The following is a 23,411-nucleotide window of genomic DNA, read 5'->3' on the forward strand; positions in this document are numbered from 1 at the left end:
CCATTTTCTGTATATGTGGTGCTGGGGAATCAAACCCCGGGCTTCAAGTACACAAGGCAAGCGCTCTTGCCACTAGGCCATATCCCCAGCCACCCTGAGCTTTTTTTTTTGCTCAAGGCTAGCACTCTACCACTTGAGCCACAGGGCCACTTCTGGCTTTTTCTGTTTATTTGGTACTGAGGAATCGAACCCAGGGCTTCATGCCTGCTAGACAAGCATTCTACCACTAGGCCATATTCCCAGGCCAAGACAAACCATTCTGTACATACAAAAAGATGAAAAGGTAAAATATAGTTATCAGAGAACAAAGATCAGAGGAAGATGAGGTGCTAGGTTTTGGTTAGCGACTTTATGTCTCTAAAACCAAAGTTACTAAATAAACTTAAAAAGGTCTACGATAGACCTATCAGAGGATTGCAATAGCTCAACAGCTATGTACATATGATTATATAAGATGAAACTAAGCAAAATGAACTCCAAGAGATGGAAATGGGAGGATTTTATTGTTGTGGTTATGTTTAATGTACTAGGTAAATTTCCTATGGCATACCCCCTGTGGTCACTGTATATGATTTTGGTATATTGGATATTGTAGATATGCTAGGAAAGGGAAAGAAAAATGAGGGAGGGTATAACAAATATGACAAGAAATGTACTCACTACCTTATTAGGTAACTGTAACCCCTCTGTACATCACTTTGCCAATAAAATTAAAAAAAAATAAGATGAGGTGCTGGGCCAACACATCTACAATTCAGAATTTGTAATGAAATCTAGGACCAGAGCTATTTAGGAGCCAAAGTCCAAGGATATAGAGTCCTAATACTGAATGTTTATACCGTAACAATATGAAATTACACTCACTTGTAATCATTCAAGCAATACTCATCTTCAAGTTCCATGTTATTCCAAATTAAGTGCTGCTGACAGATGGGAATACCTTATAAGAAGGTGATAAAAATATTGTAAAAATTCAATAACTAAGTATACATATGATTAAACACACTTCTAAAATGAATGCTATGTGCTAATTTTACAGAATCAGGAAAAAAGTCATGATGAAAAGTAGATGAAATTTTGTTCATTCACTCTTTTTTTCCTAACCAGTCCTGGGGCATGAACTCAGGGCCTGGGAACTGTCCCAAACCTTCTTTTGCTCAAGGCTAGGGCTTTACCACTTAAACCAGAGCATTCTGTGTATGTGGTACCAAAGAATCAAACCCAGGGCTTCCTATATGCTAGGCAAGCATTCAATCACTAGGCCATACTCCCAAGCCCCTGTTCATTCACTTTTTAAAAGATGTTTCAATAATTCTCCAGCCCTTCCCCCCAAAAGCATAAATTGGGTTAAAGTGTAAACTAACTGAAAACAAAACATGAGTCAGTCCTGAAGAGTTAAAGATTCAAGCCCTAGACCTAGAAGGCAGTTCTAAATGTTTTAAGGTGGGGCTGGGAATATGGCTTAGTGGTAAAGTGCTCGCCTCGTATACTTGAAGCTCTGGGTTTGATTCCTTAGTACCAAATATGTAGAAAAAATCCAGAAGTGGCTCTGTGGCTCAAGAGGTAGAGTGCTAGCCTTGAGCAAAAAGAAGCCGGGGACAGTGCTCAGGCCCTGAGTCCAAGCCCCAGGACTAGCAACAAAAACAAAATAAATGCTTTAAGGCACTATTTATATTTAGTTATCCATTATTGCTATCTTTTAATGTTGGAAATGACTGTCTAGAAGACCATGTCTTGTCTTCAAATTTATGTGTTTAAGAAATACAAACTGGGGCTGGGAATATGGCCTAGTGGCAAGAGTGCTTGCCTCGTATACATGAAGCCCTGGGTTCGATTCTCCAGCACCACATATCTAAAAAATGGCCAGAAGAGGCACTGTGGCTCAAGTGGCAAAGTGCTAGCCTTGAGCAAAAAGGAAGCCAGGGACAGTGCTCAGGCCCTGAGTCCACGCCCCAGGACTGGCCAAAAAAAAAGAAATACAAACTCAGATTCTAGAATTTAGCTTTTTTTTTTTTTTTTAACCAATTGCACTTTTGAAACTGCTCACCCATTTGGTTTTACTAGTCAGGAAGTGAGCATTATCTGTTTAATAGGAAACCTAATGGATATATACTTATGAATAACCTTTTCAAATGTTCCCACAATGTCTTCTCTAACTGTTTTTGTGTATGACACTGTAAGTAAGTAGATCAGAGTACCAATAGTATGAGTTACCTTTTTACAACTGTATCACTATTAGATGTACTTGACTTATGTTACAATTTAATGTTATAATTTAACTCCAGTAACTTGTGAAGTGAGCATAAATAGACTAATTTCACAGACATCAGAAAGATTACATAACAGAGAGGAGAGTGTATGTGGTGGGTTAGAGGAGTAACCACTTCCTGCCCCCCCTGAAAAAATCCTTTGGTGACCCATCTCTGGGAATCACCTTCTATAAAAGCAAAAGCAGCCATCTGAAGGATGTATTTTACTTGTGCTGGCTGGTAGTAAAAGATCATGGAGCCCACTTTTTTTGCTACATTAAGAAAGAGTGTAAGAGGCTGGGGATATGGCCTAGTGGCAAGAGAGCTTGCCTCGTATACATGAGGCCCTGGGCTCGATTCCCCAGCACCACATATACAGAAAACGGCCAGAAGTGGCGCTGTGGCTCAAGTGGCAGAGTGCTAGCCTTGAGCAAAAAGGAAGCCAGGGACAGTGCTCAGGCCCTGAGTCCAAGGCCCAGGACTGGCCAAAAAAAAAAAAGAAAGAGTGTAAGAAAAGACTTCTAAGCTAGAAATTATATTACCCAAGGTGTTTCCATATTTAAAAAATTAAATTGATTAATAAATCTTTACATCTTTGTTGAAAAAAATTAAATTAATCAAGATAATGTTTTCAAACTTACCAGACTTCATTAGCATTAGTAGATAATGCATTATGGTCAAATAACTGTTTACATTTAGTAAATGCTGCAAAGTATTACTTTGGAATGGAAACTTTAGAGATGTACTGAACAAACAGTAAGAACACTACTCAGAACCACCTACTGTTCATAATTTTTAATGGATTTGGCCAACATTTAACAGGCAGACAATACAAAACAGCATGAAATGTTCAAGAATAACCCGGGTTCCTGACAGGCTACTTGAGTTGCTGATGATTTTTTTGATGAAAAAATCATTAACCTGTAAGGATCATTGGCCTCAGTGGGGATCCTCAGCCTCAGTGAGGACCATCAGCCTCACTGGGGATCTTAGGCCTCGGTAGTGATGGTGGGGGATTCTCAGCCTCATTGGGGACCATCACCCTCTGTGAGGGTTCCTTGCACCACTAGCACTTAAGATCATCAAATATATCCAACTCTGCCATTAGATAGGTTGCTGGATTTCTAGTTGCTAAATCTGGAAACCTTACTAAAATTAACTTTTGCCTTTAAATCTCAACTCTCCTCTTGCCTTACAAAAGCCAGATACATTAACTTCCAGGACAAACATTTCCCTAAAAACCAGACTAGAGGTATAAAAAAATGTCTTTACCTCCAGACATGATGAGAATACCTTTGGCAAAATTCAATATTTATTGATGATATTAAAAAAAAAAAAAAAACTCATGCTGGGTACCAGTGGCTCAGGCCTGAAATCCTAACTACTCAGGAGGCTGAGATCTGAGGACCATAGTTCATCTCCAACTCATCTCCAACTAACCACCAAAAAGGCTGGAAGTAGAGCTGTTACTCAAGGGGTAGAGTGTTAGTCTTGAGCACAAAAACTAAGGAACAGTACCCAGACCCCGAGTTCAAGCCCCAGTACCAGCACTAGTAAAACAAAAATTGTAGAATAAATTTTTGGGTGAGAATAGATATAAACAAACAATTCACCATAAAAGAAAAGTGGCACTTAAAAATACATGTAAAGGGCTGGGAATATGGCCTAGTGGTAAGAGTGCTTGCCTCATATACATGAAGCCCTGGGTTCAATTCCTCAGCACTACATATATAGAATGTGGCCAGAAGTGGTGTTGTGGCTCATGCTAGCCTTGAGCAAAAAGAAGCCAGGGACAGTGCTCCAGCCCTGAGTTCAAGGCCCAGGACTGGCAAAAAAAAAAAAAACCACATACAGAATGCATCAATTTCACCCATAATTACAGAAGTCTAAATTAAAAGAGCACATGATACTGGTAAAAACTTAGAATTATGACCATACTTGCTAGGGGCAGGGCTATGGATAAACAGTATTTTCATGTATTGCTGTAAGAACACTGCAGAACCACTCTAGAGAGAAATTTAACAATATCTAACAAAATTACAAATGCATTCTCTTGTTGATCCAGAAGTCCCAATTTTACCAATCAACTCTGAAGATAAGCCTACAATATACAATGTAAGACACTGAAAACAAGCTATTGACATACATAGCTATACAGTTTAATAAACTATATTCACATAATATAGATATAAAGGAAAAATGTATAGATATAAAGGAAAAAATGCTATCATTTAAAAAAATGAGCAGTGCATGGTGATGCATGTCTTTAATGGCAGATACATGGGAGGCTGAGCAGGAGAATCACAACTTTGAGGTTGGCTTGGGAAACTTAGTGGGACTCTGACTCAAAAACAAAAATTGTTAAAAGTGGGAGGGATGGAAATATTCCTCAGTGGTAGAGCGTTTTCCTGGCATGTGGAAGAATCTGGGCTTAATCCATAGAATTGGAGGGAGGAAGAGGACACTTTCTATGAACCAATTTGATGTAATATCTGGGATACATTATTAAATGTAATAAACAAATTGCATAAGACTATCTATAGTATGACATCACTATTTATGTTAGAAAAATGAGGATTTACAAAATATATAAATATCTGCCAGTCTGAGCAAAATAAGAAACAGGATAAATCTGAATCTAAGGAGATTGGTTATCCACAGTGGATGATTAGGATGGGGTAGCAAGAATGTGGAAAAAGGAGGGAATGAGTAGTATGGATGAAGGGATAGCAGTTCTTCTGAAGTGAGTTTTATATAGTTCTAGGCCTCATAACCACACTCAGTGATATTTCATATCAACTTCAGCCCCACCTCAAGTAGATAATTAAAATCAATCAGGATATAGGACACATCTCAAATGAAATATAAGCAATAATAGATGAAAAGACTATCACATATTAAGGATAGGGAACAGAAAAACTAACCTAATCTCAGCCTAAGTGTAATATTGTAGGCCTAGGGCAAAAAGAGCTATATGCAAATATACTGTGAGCAAATTTGTTTCATACAGGGATTGAGCTAGCAATTCTCAACTAATTTATGTACAAGTTTGAGCAAATAAATAGATGTTATGGCACAATTTTCTCATTGTCAGAAAAAAGGTTAAAATACGGGAAAAGTAAAGTTTTGGATTTGAGATTGAAGGAACTAGTATTAACTCATGATTGTTAATATACGTTTGCATAGATACAAAGTGTGAATTTAATAAGTATGCATATTTCCCAAACATTGAAAGTTTAGAAGCAAAGTTGTCCAACAGCCACGAAAGCACTTAGCACCTAGGTCTGTTTCTAAATACCATTCCTATTAAAGTAAGCTTATGTAAATAGCTGAGGGCAGGAATGAGGGAAGAACAATGTATGAAGAGCCTGCAATGCCTTGTCAGGCAAGACCTGGGGGACGGAGGATTGAGGGATATGAAAATGGCACATGGGCCAATTTGAAGGAGATCCTGTGAGTCAAATCTAAGAGTGTTTCAGCAGTAAGTAACAACCGTAATACATTATAACCTATAGAATGAAATGCATATTCTTGAGTTTGGGCTGACAGAAATAATGGTTGAATAAATATACGTGAGGGACAATAGAAAGCATTTTATTAAAGTAGAATGTCAGTTTAAAATGCAGAGGAAATAAAGCAAACAGAAAAATTATCATTAGGCAAATATTACAGTAAAATTTATTACTGGCCAGAATCGTGAATGGATGCCAAGATTATTGGGCATATGCCCTACTAATATCTGTCAGCAAATTTCATTGTGCTTATGCCATTCATACAAATGCAAATACCCACATCTCTGATTACCATTCCCTAGCCCAAGACAGCACTTTTCTCATCTAGACTTCTGCACCAGATGCTTCTTCAGTGCCCTAAAGACTGTACTCCTGCCCAGAGCCAAAGGGATCCAGTTAAAATGCATAAGACTTCCAGGTTCTAGTTTGACATGTAAGGAACTTAGGACACCATTCTAATAACAACTAAAAAGCAGAAAAATATAAAAATCAACCGTCCTTGGATTTTTAAGAGACTGGAAGTTAGGGCAAACTGCTGCCCCCAAAAATTGGAGAGAGAGGGAAACATAGAAACTTCCAGTCACCATAGCAAAAACTCCACTGCGGAACTGGGAACACCACAGAATCCTAAATTGAGTTAACAAGTTTACTACAGTGTAGACAAGACTTAAAAATTATAGGAGGGCCAGATGTTGGTGGCTCACACCTATAATCCCAGCTACTCAGGAGGCTGAGATCTGAGGACTGTGGTTTGAAGCCAGCCTAGGCAGGAAAGTCTGTAAGACCCTTATCTCCAATTAACCACCAGAAAATGGAAAGTGGTGCTGTGGCTCAAAGTGGTAGAGTGCTAGCCTTGAGTGAAAAGCTAAGGGACAGTACCCAGGCCCTGAGTTTAAGTCCCATGACCAAAAACAAAACAAAACAAAAAAACTACAGGAAGACTCAGATATAAGAAAAGAATTTAAGGAATTGAGAATTTAAAGGAGTTACTGCTATTAAAGTACAATCATTGTTAGATGCTGGAACAGTCATCACAGTGAAGCAAGGCTAGGTTGAAAAAGGGGCCTGAAATACTTGCCAATGAATGGAAATTGGCTGTAACAACACTAAAATGAAGAACCAGAAACCTCTGTGATGCATTCTTCTGGGTTTTCTGAAAGCATTTCTGAGAATTGTTAACAGTACTAACAAATGAAAGTTAAAAACAACACTGTACAAAACCAAAAATGTAGCCAGGCACCAGTGATTCATACCTGGAATCCTAGCTACTCAGGAAGCTGAGATCTGAGGGTTGAGGTCTGAAGCCAGTCCAGGCAGAAAAGTCTGTGAGGCTCATATCTCCAATTATCCAACAAAAAGCTGGAAGTATAAGCATTGGCTTAAGTGGTAGAGTGCCAGCCATGAGCAGAAAAGTCAAGCAAGTACTTGAGGGTCTGAGTTCAAGTCTCAATGCTGGCAAAAAGAGAACAAGCATAAAATGCTCCCTGTTTTTTTTCCCTATTCCTAGAACTGATAAAGCACAGATAATTTTACAGGCAAAGTTCCACAAAATTAAACTGGGCTAACAATGTGAACAGAAAAGACTGTTTTGAATAACACATTAAATAGATTATTAATTATCAAGGCTTACAGTAATTAAAGACCACGCAACACTGACACAGGGAGAATCAAATAGATTAGCTAATATATATGATATATATATATATCATATTATTATATAATATTATCATATTATTATATAAGCCCGGAGCTGATGGCTCACACCAGTAATCCTAGCTACTCAGGAGACTGAGATCTGTGGTTCAAAGCCAGCCCAGGCAGGGAAGTCTGTGAGACTCTTATCTCAAATTAACCACCAGGAAACTGGAAATGGCACTGTGGCCCAAGTGGTAGAGAGTTAGCCTTGAGCTGAAGAGCTCAGGGACAGCACCCAGGCTAAGTTGAAGCCCCACAACCAAAAAAAAAAAAAAAAAAAAAAAAAAAAGCTGGAGTTGGTGCTGTGGCTCAAGTGGTAGAGAGACAGTGCCCAGGCCCTTTGTTCAAGCCCTAGGACTGGCAAAAAAGAGAGAGATAATACATATTATATAGAAAATATGATAATAATATAACATATATATATAGTAATTCGATACAGAAAAAAACTAGGCTAATTCAATAAGTGGTATTTAGATAACCAATGATCAGCCAATTAGAAAAAAAACAGGATCCTTATGCTGAACACCTCACCATCTTTGAAACAAACAAACAAACAAACAAAAAAGGACTTGAAAAGTAGTATGAAAGGTAAGCAAAGTCACTAAAAGGGAATAAAATTATTATTTCCAAATAAAAATAAATGTAAGATACTAATGGCAGGACCTGGATATCATCAAGATCTGCTGAAAACTATTCTGAAAGATTCACACCATTAACATGATGCTAGAAAGATGAATCAAAAGAAACTTGTGGAGCCATGCACAGGTAGCTCATGCCTATAATTCTAGCTACTCAGGAAGCTGAGATCTGAGGATCATGATGCAAAGCCAGCCCAGGCAGAAAAGTCCATGAGACTCTTATCTCTAACTACCAAAAAAGCCAGAAGTGGAGCTGTGGCTCAAGTAGTAGAGTGCTAACTTTGAGTGAAAAAGCTCAGGGACAGTGTACCCAGGCCCTGAGTTCAAGCCCTAGCACTGGCATACAAAAAGAAAAGAAAGAAAATGAAAGGGAGCAGAATGGGACAACCCAGGAATGGAGGAAATAGCTCATGAGCTGATAACTGTTGAAGATGTTCATTTGCCTATTCTTTTCTATGTCATATGTTTGAAATTGTTTCCATTAAAATAAGAACTTTACAAACTATTATACATCTGAACAAACCAATCCCATCTTCATATCCTTAAAAGTAAAGAAAGACTAGTACCTTCCAATCTTTGAATTTTTGCTTTCACAGAAATAACAGCTTCAAAGGGTGAAACTCTCAGCTCAAAACATGTTCCAGTCAATGTTTCAATGAAGAGTTCCATGGTATCATACAAAGGAATTTTGTAGTAAAATTCTCCCACGTTATCTTCATTGAAGAATGGAGGCTCTTTTCTGTTATCCATTACTTTGGCTTTTCTAATTCCTCTGGAATAGGGTGTATGCAACTGTATCCCAGTTCTACCCGAATCAGCTTTGAACATTGGTAATATGTATCGTTGTTCATGTTCTGAGTATTGTACCTAAAAAATAAGAATAATTACTTGATCAACAAATACTTTTGTTGCTAGTGATAAACTCAACAAATCAGTATTGTGTGGAAAATGTATGTGTATCCTTTTTTTTTTTTTTTTTTGCCAGTCCTGGGGCTTGGACTCAGGGACTGAGCACTGTCACTGACTTCTTTTTTCTCAAGGCTAGCACTCTACCTCTTGAGCCACAGCACCATTTCCAGCTTTTTCTGTTTATATGGTGCTGAGGAATTGAACCCAGGGCTTCCTGCATGCTAGGCAAGCATTCTGCCACTAAGCCACATTCCCAGACCCCATGTGTATCTTTTTTACAAAATATTTAAATCATGTTATTTAAAACATATAAAGCATAGTAACTTTGCAACAATTATATCTACGGCCCACTGTATAAAAGCATTTATCTTAATATGTTTCTTAAAAACAGACTAACAAGCTGGCACCAGTGGCTCACACCTGTAATCCCAGCTACTCGGGAGGCTGAGATATGAGGACTGAGGTTCAAAGCTAGCCCAGGTAGAAAAGTCTGTGAGACTCCAATCAACCGCAAGAAAAAAAAAAAAAAAAAAACAGAAGTGGCATTGTGGCTCCAAGTGGTAGAGCACTAGCCTTGAGCAAAAGAGGTTAGGAACAGTACCCAGTCCCATTCAAGTCCCACAACCTACCAAAAAGAGAGGATGAGGAAGAGGAGAAGGGGAGAGAAAGAGGAGGAGGAAGAAGAGGAGAGGGGAGGGGGAGGAGAAGGAAAAAGAGGAGGAGGAAGAAGAGGAGGAAGAGGAGGAAGAGAAGGAGGAGGAAAGAAAGAAAACCAGACTCAATAAGCAGATCACTGGTGGCACAGGCCTGTAATCCTAGCTACTTAGGAGGCTGAGATCTGAGGATAGCAGTTTGAAGCCAGCCTGAGTAGTAAAGTCCATAAGACTCTTCTTATCTTCAATTAACCACCCAAAACCCAGAAGAGGAGCTGTGGCTCAAAGTGGCAGAGCACTAGCCTTGAGCATAAATCAGGGACAGTGCTCAGGCCCTGAGTTTAAGCCCCATGACTGACAAAAACAAAACAAAACAAAACAAAAAAGGGGCTGGAAATATGGCCTAGTGGCAAGAGTGCTTGCCTTGTATATATGAAGCCCTGGGTTCAATTCCTCAGCCCACATATATAGAAAATGGCCAGAAGTGGCGCTGTGGCTCAAGTGGCAGAGTGCTAGCCTAGAGCAAAAAAGCAGCCAGGGAGAGTGCTCAGGCCCTGAGTCTGGGGCCCAAGGATGGGCAGAAAAAAAAAGAAAAAAAAAACCCAAAGCAAACAAAAAAAAAAACAGACTGACTAAATAATCATTAGGCTTGCCAGATGGTACCCAAAACTTTAGGTTTCTATTGGTAGTATATGCTGGACAATTTTTACTCACAAACATACCTAATGGCTAATGAGTATGAGAGACAAACTTAACAAATAGTGGTAAGGTAAATAAAAAGTGTGGAATAAGGAGTATTAAGATAATTGAAATGCTAAATTGCAATGAATTGGTGAAAACTGTAAAGAGAGGCCTTGAACTTAAAACTATAAGGACAGAAAATACTTTCCTTAAAAATAGTTTTCTTGAGATATAATTCACCTATTGTATACTCATTTAAAAATCTTACATTTACCTCATTCACTTTTAGTATATTTATAGTGTTGTGGAACAATGCCTCCCAACCCACTGTTGGAGACCAACCCAGGGTATTGCACTTACCCACTGAGCCACACCAGCAGCACCTGAGTAAACCTTTTGTGTGTTTCAGGAGGGGTAAAGCTTCAGAGTTGGAGAAGCATGTCAACAAGGAAGCCTAGAAGAGAAAAGGGATACTACTATGAAAGTGTAAGAGACAAAAACAAATGCTTTGATATATAATTTATTATCAGAATGATGCAAAATAACATTGAAGTCAGTTTAACTTTCATAGAAATGAATTTTCTCATTTGCTTGTTTGTTTTGAGACAGGGTCTCGCTTTGTGGTCCAGGCAGACAGGACTCTGATGCTCAATCCTCCCATCTCAATCTCCCATGGCTGGGATTGCAGGTGTGCACCACAATATATGCTTAGAAATGTAATAATAATATCAACTCTAGTTAATAATAATCATAGTTAATAATAATAACTTTAAAAGCACGATATCCCTTAGACATCTGGATTCTTTTTTTTTTTTTTTTTTTTTCGGCCAGTCCTGGGCCTTGGACTCCCTGGCTTCCTTTTGCTCAAGGCTAGCACTCTGCCACTTGAGCCACAGCGCCACTTCTGGCCGTTTTCTGTATATGTGGTGCTGGGGAATCGAACCCAGGGCCTCATGTATATGAGGCAAGCTCTCTTGCCATTATGCCATATCCCCAGCCTCCCTTAGACATCTGGAACCTGGACTCTTGACACCCAATACATTCAAGCAAATCTTTCTCACAAAATCCTCATTTATTAAACAGTACCTCTACCACCTTGTCATTCAATCACTTTGAATTTCTATCTGATAAGCACCCACGACACTTAAAACAAACCAGTCATGACAATAAGACTTCAATAAGACTTCCTGTATTCTTCGCCCTCCCCATTCGCATTGATTCTGACATTTCAGATCACTTGTAGCTCTGTTTAATAATTTCCAAACCTGGTTATGATCCTTGCTTCACTCTACCAATTAAATGTTTGCTTTTCCTATTTTACTTTTGGAAAGAAACTATTTTATTTTTTGTACCCATACTGGGGCTTGAACTCAGGGCCAAGGTTCAGCTCTTTTGCTCAAGTCTAGTGCTCTACCACTTTCGGCTTTTTGTGATTAATTGGAGAGGAGTCTCATGGACTTTTCCTCCCTTCAAATCACAATCCTTAGACCTCAGCCTCCTGAGCAGCTAGGATTACAGGTGTGAGCCACTGGCAGAGCCTGGCATTGGAAAGAAACTGGATGAGGGTATCATTTTATCACATTGTTTAGTAATTATTTTATTCTCTATTATTTAGGCTAGAGTAGAGGAAGAGGTCACGTTAAGTTCTAAAAGTATTGGTGCTGAGTCCTATAGCACTAGATAAATGTGTAAAATACATATATTCACCATGATAAAAATAAGTGTACATAAGGGTATAGCTATTGGGCCTTGTGATGCTCTGCTATGACTTGCCTAAACCTGTACTAATTATTCCCAATAAGGGAGACCATAGAGTCCATGTTTCTTTGGGTCTGGCTCACTTCACTTAGTATAACTTTTTCCAAGTCCTTCCATTTCCTTACAAATGGGACAATGTCATTCTTTCTGATAGAGGCATAAAATTCCATTGTGTATATGTACCACATTTTCCTGATCCATTCGTCTACTGAGGGGCATCTGGGTTGGTTCCAGATTCTCGCTATGACAAATTGTGCTGCGATGAACATTGTTGTGCTGGTGGCATTACTGTGATTTTGTTTGTGGTCTTTTGGATAGATACCCAAAAGTGGGGCTGCTGGGTCATAGGGGAGATCTATATTTAGCCTTCTGAGGAATCTCCATACTGCTTGCCACAGTGGCTGAACCAGTTTAAGATGATGCTAAGTGAAATGAACTCCATGTTATGGAAACAATTATATCACAGTTGTAACTACTTTCAACATCCCATGTGTATATGTAGCTTCTATTATTGATGATGTTCTTGTATCACCTTCCTGTGGTTGTACCTACACTATCTCTGTAATCTTATCTGAGTATATTGGAAACCGTGTATACTGGTATTGGATGCAGAAAATTGAAAGGGAATACCAAATTTGAGAGACACAGGGTAAAAAAAGACAAACAACTACAAAAGCAATACTTGCAAAACTGTTTGGTGTAAGTGAACTGAACACCTGGGGGGGGGGGAAAGAGGGAGGAGGGAGGGGGGGTATGAGGGACAAGGTAACAAACAGTACAAGAAATGTATCCAATGCCTAACGTATGAAACTGTAACCTCTCTGTACATCAGTTTGATAATAAAAATTTGAAAAAAAAATAAGTGTAGATTTCTTTAAAATTTTTTTCTATGCTGTTTATTGCATCCTTCATGCTGTTTCCTGATAACTACTGGTTTAATGTCATATGGCTTGCTTTCTCTCATTCTGTAACATACACTTAGGATTCATCCATGTTGTTTCATGTTTCTCGTTTTTAGTGCTGAACTGTATTCCCATATGGATCCCATTCACCTACTGATGGGTATCTGGGATATTTCCAACTTCTGGCAATTATGAACAAAACTGTTCCTGACCCTATATTCAGGCTTAGATGTGGACATAAGTTTCCCACTCTGCCTCCTAGGCAGTGCTAGAGCACTTGTCTAACATGTACAAGGCCCTGAATTCTATCACCAGGACCACAAAAAATGGAGGGAGGAAAAGAGAGAAGACAAAGATGACCATTTAGGTAAGTCCCAAGGCATGCAATTAGGCTTAGTGGGAGACAGTTCCTGCCTATAACCTAGCTAACTCAGAGGGCACGTTCCAAGTAAATGTGGGGTCCTGAGTTGATCATGAGTACCCTTCAAAATTGGGTAGGGCAAAAAGAGAGAATATTTTCAACTCATTTGGAAAGATCCCAAGGAATGCAGAGCAGCTGCTGGATTTCTTTAAAGTGGTCATATAAATCTACATTATCAGGATTTTCAGTTTTAGTGTTGTGGATCTTATAAATTCAAATTCATCATATAGTACTAATTACACCATGCGGATGACTGAATTTTCATTTTCCTCACAACATGTAGCATGAGCACAGTTGTCTTTTAAAAATGTAGAAGTGCTCCTGTGACTTCTCAGCTTAAGGTCCTGTGATGTCTACAGATTAATGTTCAGCCTAGAATGGCTCATAAAAGCCTGCATGTTATCTTCTAGATCCAGAGTGTGTGTGTGTCTCTGTGTGTGTGTGCGTCTGTCTGTCTGTCTGTCTGTCTGTCTGTACATGCACCTGTACTGGGGTTTGAACTCAGAGCCACATTTTTCCCTTAGCTTTTTTGCTCAAGCCTAGCACTCTGCCACTTGAACCACAATGCCACTTCTGGCTTTTTGCTGGTTAATTGGAGTTGGATGGACTTTTCTACTAGGACTGGCTTTAAACCAAAATCTTCAGATCTCAGCTCCTTACCAGTAAGGTGTGAGTGGCCAGCACCCAGCTTCCAGCTCCTTTTGCTTGTCTATATACCTAACCCCAGTGCATCTCAACCTTTGGTCCTCTAATGTTTATGCCTGCAGGTTCAGGACATATCAGCCTCCGTATTGCTGCTTCTACCCTGCTCTATGAAGTGACAAGCCCTTAATCACCTTTCAAGACTTTGTTAAAGGGGTTAGGGATGTAGCTTAGTGGTAGAGATCTTGTCTGGCATGTGAATCTGGGTTAAATTGCTAGTATTGTCAGGAAAAAAGAAAAAGCTGAACTCACGTGTGTCAAATATCCTGTAAAATTGAACATATTTGCTGTTTACCCATGTCATGCATTGTACCCATAACAATTTCATTTTTACATATATCTTGCCTTGCTAAACTATAAACTCCTTGAGGGACAATATCTGACATCATCTGTCACCCAAAAGGGTGTTGCACATAACTCATCAACGGTTCCTTCAATGAAAGAATTTTTAAAATTTACTCTTCATTTGGTCTTTAAGGATTAGAGGCATGTCTCAAGTGGACCTAGTCAGTGAAAAGCTCTGAATTCTAACTACACCACCACCACCACACACACACACACAAAGAGGTTTAGAAAAAAAAATAGTCTAGATGAAGCATGCTTCTGTTAGAGATGTGGGAATATGGTTTATTTTCAAAAGTTTGTTTAGAGAGATGTAATTCACCACATATATATGTTGGAATCACATTCTGATTGACTCCAAAGCCCACCAAAACTTATCTCACGACAAACATGCACATGCAGGTGTTTTTGCTGCAGTGTAAAATTCACAATGCTAAGAGGAAATATAGCTGGTTAGAAAACCGGAACTACATTGTGCAAACAGCTAATGCTCCCAAACAAACAGCAGCAAGAAAAACTTGCTGACAGCAGTGAGTGCTGTTACACTTCTTACCAATCAATAAACACAGTAATGCAAAGCATTGTGCTACTAATACCGCCGGTACCGCCGGTGATAGTAACAATAGCCCAGTATCAAAGAGATGCGTTGCTTGGGTTTTGTTACATATTGTCTTCAATACTAAATTCAGGCACTGAGCTCCTGCTTACTGACCTAAGGCTTGTATGTTTGTTAATGGCTCTGGGTCAGTCTGACAGTCAAACAGCCTGACAGTGAAATACTTGCATGTAATATGCAGATTCAGCTACATGCTAGCTAGCAAATAAGAGGAAAATAGAGAATGATGCGCAGTTCCCACCACAGTCCTGCCCACAGAGCAGCTGCTGGGACAACAGAGGTCAGATGAGAAGAATCCTGAAATGAACGTTCAGGAAGAAAGCCCTGGATGAGAATGGAGTTTGGAATGACAGAACATTTTCAGCAACATTTCCTTCACTCCTGCGCTCTTTTAGAGCAATGCCCTGACATAATAATCAAGTTGGAGGAGTGGTGACAGATGTGAACATCAGCTCTCAGAATGGCCAGCGAGATCACTGCAATGCAATTAATATGAATGGTGTTGGGGCTTCTGCCGAAAGTAAGAGTCCACTTAAGGGAATGATTTCCAAGGAGGAAAAGACTAGGTAACTACAATTTGTGTCATCATTTGCGACAAAGTTCCAGGCGCACAGTCTATAGAGCCAAAGCCTGAGGGGCCAAGCCCTAGCTCCCGCGGCCTGCGGGAGGCGTTGAGGCCGCTCTACGCTCCCCACCCACCGGGGCGCGGCCGTTCGGCGCTGGCGGGGGATGGGGGTGGGGTGCTTCGGGAGTTCGGGGGTACGGCCCGGCGGCCCCGGACCGAGTGGCGGGCGGCACAGCTCGGCCCTGGCGCCCTCCCCACCCGGCCCACTCGCCCTCACCGGCTTCTGGTCCGCTTGGCGCCCGCCCTAAGCAGCAGAGGACGTGCGTGCCCTGCAGAGCCTCCACCGCAGGTACCGCCGCAACGCAGCCAGCTCCCGCCCTTTGTGACACCGGCCGCCAATTGCTCGTCGGAGTTCCCAGAGCCCTCCAATCAGCGGCGGTGGGGCGGGGTCTGGGCGCGCCACTGGCGGTTGCTCTGGCACTGGGGACTCCCAGGCGTTTAGACGTGGTTGTCCGTTGGGAGGTCCCGGATGTTGACGCTTTCTCATGACAACTGCGGACCACGCCTTGGCAGGCGGCTGCAGGCTAGTCGCCTCCGTGCTAGTACACCAGCCCTCGGACACACGCATGGCCCCTTGGGTCTGAGGCCGGGGGAGATGCTGTCCCTATTGGTCCTGACCCGGGGCACGTCCTGCACCGGGCCACCCGGAGCACAGCCCTTCCCGCACCCAGCCACCCACCGTATTTCCGGCCTCAATTGTCGCTTCTGAAAAATGGGGCCGTCCTATGCCTGAGTGAGGACACGCAACGGCAGGTACTTTTGAGGACCCCATTTCCCGAACAAACGGTGCACAGAAGGTGGTGGCTGCGCTGCAGTGGGCACCACGCAGGCCCGCTGTGCTGGGTATCACCTGAACCAGCGCCACCATTGCACACTTCCTCCTGCCCTACACGAGAAGATCCTGATGGATCTTCCCATCCCACCTGCCCATTTCACCAGGTGGATTATGCAACTACGACAAACTTACCTCGCCCCCACAACAAGTTCATCCACGTGTGACTTGACTGCTTTGGAACCTACCGTCTCCATTGTCATTTCCTGAGTTCCTACCGTCAGTCTCCACAGTTCAACAAACTGCTATTGTAGATTCAGGGAGGACTCTGGGTTTTCATTTGTTAAATCTCTCTTAATGTTGCATAGATTGAGATTCCTTGAGGATAGACAAGATGGTGATCATCTTTGTTTTGCATTTGTTGCAGAAGACAAGCTCCCAGCATGGGACCTCATCTGGATGGGACAGGTAATGCTTCTGCTTCACCCTCCCAACATCTGGGACTATAGGTGTGTGCCACAGCTCTCAGTCTAGTAATCATCTTTGTAAACAGATGCTAGAATAGTACCTGTGATGGAGTCTTAACTATGTAAAAACTGCTTGTCAACCCTGCTATCCAGTTGAGAGAACTGACAGTGTGGGGGTTGGAGTCAGGAAGATGAATTTAATGACTTGGCTTCTAATAAAGTCCATTAACTAGCCACTTATAGGACTCTTTACAAGTTCTCTGCTCACAATTCTGCAAGGCTATTATTGAAGCCCTTCATTTATGAAGGAGAAAAGACAAGCTAAGGAAAATAGAAGTTTGCCAACATCTAAACAACTCAAAGTGGGAGAGCCAGATGTGAAATTTGGGAAAAACATAGCTCCTAGATTTTAGCCCTACTTGTGAAACTGGGACTTACCTGCACTGAAGACTGGAAACTGAGTAAAATAATATAGAAAGTGCTTCCCATCGGAAATTTTTTGTCATGAAGACTCCTCTCACTTAATCTATCAAAACAGCAATATGATTTATTTTTAGCCTTATTGTCTACCGAGTCTCAGGATCAATTCTAAAGACCAATGAGATCTGACAGCTTCAAAAGGAACTGAAACTTATCAACAAACGCTCATGGAGTCAGATCTATCTATACTAGGTTGGACTCAGATAGCCAGAGAACAGAAGGGAGATGTCTGAAAAGGGTAGATTAACTACAAAGTGCCCTCTTCTGCTACCAAGTGACTTGCAGAACAGAGTAAAACACACAACTGACCTGCAGAAACCACATAAAATCTTTGGCTTTGGATGTGAGTCATTCCCCCATCCAATCCTTCAGGATTGTTGAGGTCAGTCTGGATGGCTCGCATGATTGTACCATGGTTACATATTAAATAGCAGCAAGATGGCACAGCATGGGAAAAGATGGACTGAAGGTGAGCCATCCATGTGGCTTGGCAGCTACTACACTGGACAAACAGATGCAGAACGGTGTCTATCAGTGGAGTTCTTTGAGTCAAGGCTGCTCTGATAGACTAGGATAGCTCTGGTGGCTGACAATTCTATCATTCTATCCTAGCACTTTCCTATTGCCTAGCCTTAGCCTGCTCCCTTCACAAGTAAATGCAAAGCTCCAAGGATGCAAATGGATGCTTTGGAACAAGGGTCAGCAAACCATTTCTATAAATGGGCCAAAAGCATCTTAGGTACCTAGGCCACCCAATCTGTCACAACTACTCAACTCTGACATTGGAGGTGGGTAGAAAGCCACAAGTGTAAACGAATGGGTGTGGCAGTGCACCAATAAAACTTTATATAGAATATTAAACAGTGGGAGAAACATAGTTTGCCAAATCTTTCCTTAGAGGATTTGCAGAGGCATTTTCAGCATTCAGTAGAAACCACCTGTCGGAGGCACAGACGGTCTAATCTCTCACCTCTCATTCCCTCAACTATTCCCCAGCCCCCATGAAGTCTTGACTTAGCTAGCCACCCCCACTCAACCAGGTCATCTATCTGGTATTTACTTGTACTCTAGATTCCCTCTATGAAATATTTCTAATATTCCTAAACTTTTTGTGAACTTACTACAACTGGATAAATAGGAACACATTGTTCGGAAACATTTATTTTCATTTTGCAGTATTAAGCATGATTAAAATCTGCAGAAAAATACTAAGCACATCAGGTGTAAGATGAGCTAGCCATTTCTGTGTTTGCTTTTTATAACCTACGACAATGAGCATCAGAGTTAGTAACTCAAGGATGCAGCTGAAAAGTGAGTAGAAAACTATTTCTAGTGGTCTCCAAAGGCATTCAGGGGATCATCAAATATGCTGGCCACCTTGTGTTCAGATCTTGGTTCAGGTGCTACCTGTGCAGAGTGGCTTTTTGGTCTGGTTGTTTTGGCCTGGACACCAGCAAAGATGTCATCTATGAAAAGAAAGAAAAAAAGTTGCTGAACAAGAAACAGGTGCTTTTACGACCCACCCACATATGACATTGAATACTCAACTCTGTAACAATACAGGACACCAAGAAACAACATAAAAGTTTCTTAGATTTTTGTCTCTCTCTGGTACAAATCACATTCTCTCTGAGCATAAATTTTTCTGGTACAAAAATGTATACGTGGAGCTGGGAATATGGCCTAGAGGTAGAGTGCTTGCCTCCCATACATGAAGCCATGGGTTTGATTCCCCAGCACATATATAGAAAAAGCCAAAAGTGGCGCTGTGGCTTAAGAGCTAGGGTGCTAGCCTTGAGCAAAAAGAAGCCAGGGACAGTGCTCAGGCCCAGCCAAAAAATAAAAAATTAAGTATATGTGAGGGGCTGGGAATGTGGCTTAGTGGTAGAGTGTTTGCCTAGCATGCATGAAGCCCTCAATTCCTCAGTACCACATAAACAGAAAAGGCCGAAAGTGGTACTGTGGCTCAAGTGGTAGAGTGTTAACCTTGAGCACAGAGAGGCTCAGGGATAGAACCCAGGCCCTGAGTTCAAGACCCAGGACTGGCAAAAAAAAGGTGTATGAGAGCGAGGCACCAATGGCACACACCTGTAATCCTAGTTACTCAGGAGGCTGAGATCTGAGGATCATGGTTTGAAGCAAGCTTGGGCAGAAAAATCCCCGTGAGATTCTTATTTCCAACTAACCACGCAAAACCGGAAAGTGGCACTGGCTCACTTAGTAGAGCACTAGCTTTGAGCAGAGGCTCAAGGACAGCTCCTAGGGTTTGAGTTCAAGCCCTGCAACCACCACCAACAACAAAAGAATGTACACAGAAGAGGAGGAAGGGAAGGCAACTGGGGATCTGACCCAGTCCAGGATCTTCTGAAATACTGGACTTATTTCTATGTCTTTTCACTTGGTATTTTAAAAGGGCAAGTAGACTATGCAAAGGGAAATCAAATACAGGAATCATCCTCTTTCAGAATAAATCACTTTGAGGTATCTCAATAGTAAGAATGACATCTTTATTACTACATCTGTGTGTAATGTTTCACAGACTTCACAGACAGAGATATGACTTACGTAGTGATACATAATGTTAACTGCTAGGAGTCTGCTATACTAAGCATCCAGAATATGAACATTAAGACAGGGATATAAAGCAGGTGCCAGTAGCCTGCAACCTTAGCTACTCAGGCTGAACTCTGAGAATCATAGTTCAAAGCCAGCCAAGCAGGAAAGTCTGTGAGACTCTTACCTCCAATTAATCACCAAAAAAGCTGGAAGTGGAGCTGTAGCTCAAGTGGTGGAGCATTAGCCTTAAGCAAAAAGAAGCTCAGGGACAGCACTTGAGTTCAAGCTCCAGGACTGACACACAAAAAAACCAAAAGCAAAAAAGTATACACAAATGATAACTATATTATTTGTAACAAAAACAAACTTATAGCCAACCAAGATTACCATTAATAGGCTAATGGCTAAATACAAAGAATTATTACTCAAAATTAAGGAGGTTTCTGTGTACTGACATAGAAAGACATATAAATGTGACTAAAAGGAACAGCACAACAGGTAAAGTATATTCTTAGTTTTGAAAAAGATATCTGTGCATATAAATGTGAATATTACTGTGTCTGGAAGGATTCACACCACAAACAGTTCAGGTTGCATTTAAGGCTTTTTTCACTCTTTACATTTCCTGAGCTGGATGATTCTATTACCATTAGCATGTATTACATTTTTTGTTGACTAAAAATTCAAGCCATGTGCACATGTAATTGTAGCACTTGGGAGGCTGAAGCTCAAGGATAACCTAGGCTATAGCAAGATCCTCTCCAAGAAATAAAGTGAAAACACAATCAAAATCGAAGTGTCAGCTGGGTGGAGACTTCTACTTGGGAGACAAGCGATTAGAGAATTGCATTTAGAAGCCAGCCCAAGCATAAAAGTATTTTAAACTCCATCTTCACCACTGGCTGGACATAGTGTTTTGAGTACATGTCTACTTAAGCTCTGGTGGAAGCACAGAAGTGCACACTGGGTCATCCCAGAGACAAAAGGAAGTAGAAACAGGATGTGGTGAGATCGCCCAGGGCAAAATAACCAACACAAAGAAGAACAAGAAGTAGAGCACCTGCTTAGCAAGTGTAAAAGCCCTGGAATTCAAACTATTACTGAAAACAAAAAGAGTCTCTTCTGCACTCCATCTGGTAGGATTAAGAGAAGACAGCACAAGTTTGTTGGGTGGACAGACCCAGTGTGGGTGCACCAGCCATCACCCAGGTGCAGACCTGAGAGAGAGAGAGAGAGCAGGAAGCATGTATTTGGCCTCAGCACAGGGCTATTAATGTAGGATCTAGTCTTACATGTATGGCTACTTACCTCGTAGCCAAACAGAAGTAGTAGCATGTCCCCAAACAGACAAACAAAAAATCAAGTGAAGCTCCACCCCTGTGCTACCATGCTGCACTGCCCCATAGTCTCTAAACTGCTGTCCTTCCTTTGCAGCTCCAACTTGACATGTTCTCTGTTAGTGTGTTTGTGTCCTGCCACCCCCCTCAACATGGCATCCCACTGGCGTTTATCAAAATATGGTTTCTTGAGTGAGACAAGCCTAGAACACAGAAAACAAAGGGGCATGATCTCCCTGATATATGACTGTTAACAAAGGGAGACGGAGAGACAGTAGAGACCAAGTCGGTGAACACTGTATATGTGCTTGATACATTGTATATTGCATATGGGTCTACCTGACCTAGACAAGGGATGGAAAAACAGGTTGTAAGATATCACAAGAAATGTACACACTGCCCTATTATGTAACTGCACCCTCTTTGCACAACACCTTGTAAAAAAATTTATGTTCAATTAATAAAAAAATAAAATTAAATAAATAAATAAAGAAGAAAAAAAAAAAACACAACACAAAAACCCTCCCTGACCTCACAGGCCTCTCCAGCTGCTGCTGTGAAAAAAAAAAAAAATATGGTTTCTTCATTTGATAATCTGAAAATTGTTGTTTGCTAGCAAACTTGTTTTTCTAACCGACCACGTGGTTTTAAAATATTGGGCAAAAAAAAAAAAAAAAGAAAAGAAAAGAAGTCATTTACTATTGGAATTCCGAAAGAGTCTACTGCTGAAATTCATTTTTGCATGCTGTAAAACCTATGTGCACAGTGTGTATGTCTGTGTAAATGTCATTTGTTAGTATGTCCATCTAGCTATATATCTGTGCTAAAACTCATCACATCTACTGAGTTTTGTCATTGCAGAATTCTGGCAAGTATTTGGTCAATTCTTGACAAGGTACAGGTAAGCTCTAGTCCCCTTGGTCTCCTTGTTGTTTTAATTGGAAATAAAAAAGGGCTTTTGTGACAAAGACTCCTTGGATTGCAGTTCGAAGCCAGCCAGGGCTGAAAATCTCTCTCAAACTCCAACTCCCAATTAATCAGCGAAGATCCAGGCTGGAAGCATGGCTGAAGAGACTTATCTCTTACCAGCCAAATGCTGGAAGTGGAGCTCAAGTGGTAGAGTACTAGCCTCGAGCAGAAGTGCTCAGGGACAGTGCCCAGGCCCTGAGTTCAAATCCTGTGAATGCCAACAGGGGCAAGCCATCCCAGCAACAAGCACCTAGACCACTGGGACTCAGCCAGTTCCGGGAACAAGTATCATGGAGTGGAGTAAGAGGAAAATGATTGCATCCAAAATGGAGTCACTTTGTCTTGCCCTTTCAAAATTAATCAGAGCCGGGGGATCAAGAGATAGTAGCTTGTCCATCTAATGTCCATACCTGAATATAAGAACTAGCCAAGTCATCCAGTTTTTAATTTTGTGCCCTAAACTCTTCCTTTTGCCTTAATATTTTTTTTTGCCCAGCCCCTGCCTCATGAGACTTCTTCCAGGCTTCATTCAAGGACTGGCATCTACCACCAAGGGACCCTGCTGCTCGCCTTCTCCAGGAGAGGCCACATTTCTGCCTTAATGCCCATGCCCCTTGCCAGCAGGAAGCAGCCAGAGAGAGTCTTCTTCCTTTTTCATTACTATTAAAAGGCTGGAATGTTAGGTCCTCTCCCTGAGGGCTACATGCAGATGCCCCCACCTCATTAAGTCTCCACCCAGTTACCTGGGTAACCTGCAGACCTGGAGGCAGTTACCTCCCCTTTCCCTGAGGTCACCTCCTAATCCACCTGGCCACACCCCTTGCCCCTGCCCTAAATAAATCAGGGCTCTCTCTCTCCCTTCTCTCTGGCCATGGATCATCTTGGCCACAGGCCAGCAGTTCGGTAATAAACGTTCTCTCCTGCCTGAATACCGTGTGGCGTTCTCCTTTACCAGTTACCTACTTAAAAAACCTAACACTCAGGTGGCTATGTCAGCCTGGGTCAGCATAGGGGCAATTTCTGTTGGTTCTTTTCATAGCATCATGGTATTTGTGAGTGGATAGCAGAGGGCATAAAAGTTCTATTTACTAGCCAGGCACCAGTGGTTCATGTCTATAATCTTAGTG

The 23,411-nt window shown here is 41.3% G+C and overlaps 2 protein-coding genes across 5 annotated transcripts in view; both read right to left on the reverse strand.

Annotated features, from left to right (window-relative positions):
- Window positions 1-15,973, reverse strand: part of Zfand4 (zinc finger AN1-type containing 4) — a 57,997-nt gene extending 42,024 nt beyond the window's left edge. For 3 of the 4 annotated variants that reach the window (XM_048339283.1, XM_048339284.1, XM_048339285.1), the window contains exons 1-4: window positions 15,921-15,973; window positions 10,698-10,791; window positions 8,661-8,961; window positions 865-940 (exon numbers count right to left, since the gene is read on the reverse strand). In XM_048339283.1, the coding sequence (XP_048195240.1) occupies window positions 865-940; window positions 8,661-8,922 (338 nt within the window). In that variant the 5' untranslated portion in view covers window positions 8,923-8,961; window positions 10,698-10,791; window positions 15,921-15,973. The remainder of the gene's footprint in view (window positions 1-864; window positions 941-8,660; window positions 8,962-10,697; window positions 10,792-15,920) is intronic. The other variant, XM_048339286.1, reaches the window with a different exon arrangement.
- Window positions 15,974-18,557: 2,584 nt separating this feature from the next.
- The window catches only part of Washc2a (WASH complex subunit 2A), a 75,156-nt gene continuing 70,302 nt past the window's right edge, over window positions 18,558-23,411 (reverse strand). Inside the window, 1 exon segment of the mRNA XM_048339287.1 lies at window positions 18,558-18,888. Coding sequence (XP_048195244.1) covers window positions 18,752-18,888 — 137 coding nt within the window. The 3' untranslated portion in view covers window positions 18,558-18,751.

This window comes from Perognathus longimembris, chromosome 2 (assembly GCF_023159225.1).
Source record: "Perognathus longimembris pacificus isolate PPM17 chromosome 2, ASM2315922v1, whole genome shotgun sequence".
In the NCBI taxonomy this organism is placed as follows: domain Eukaryota; kingdom Metazoa; phylum Chordata; class Mammalia; order Rodentia; family Heteromyidae; genus Perognathus; species Perognathus longimembris.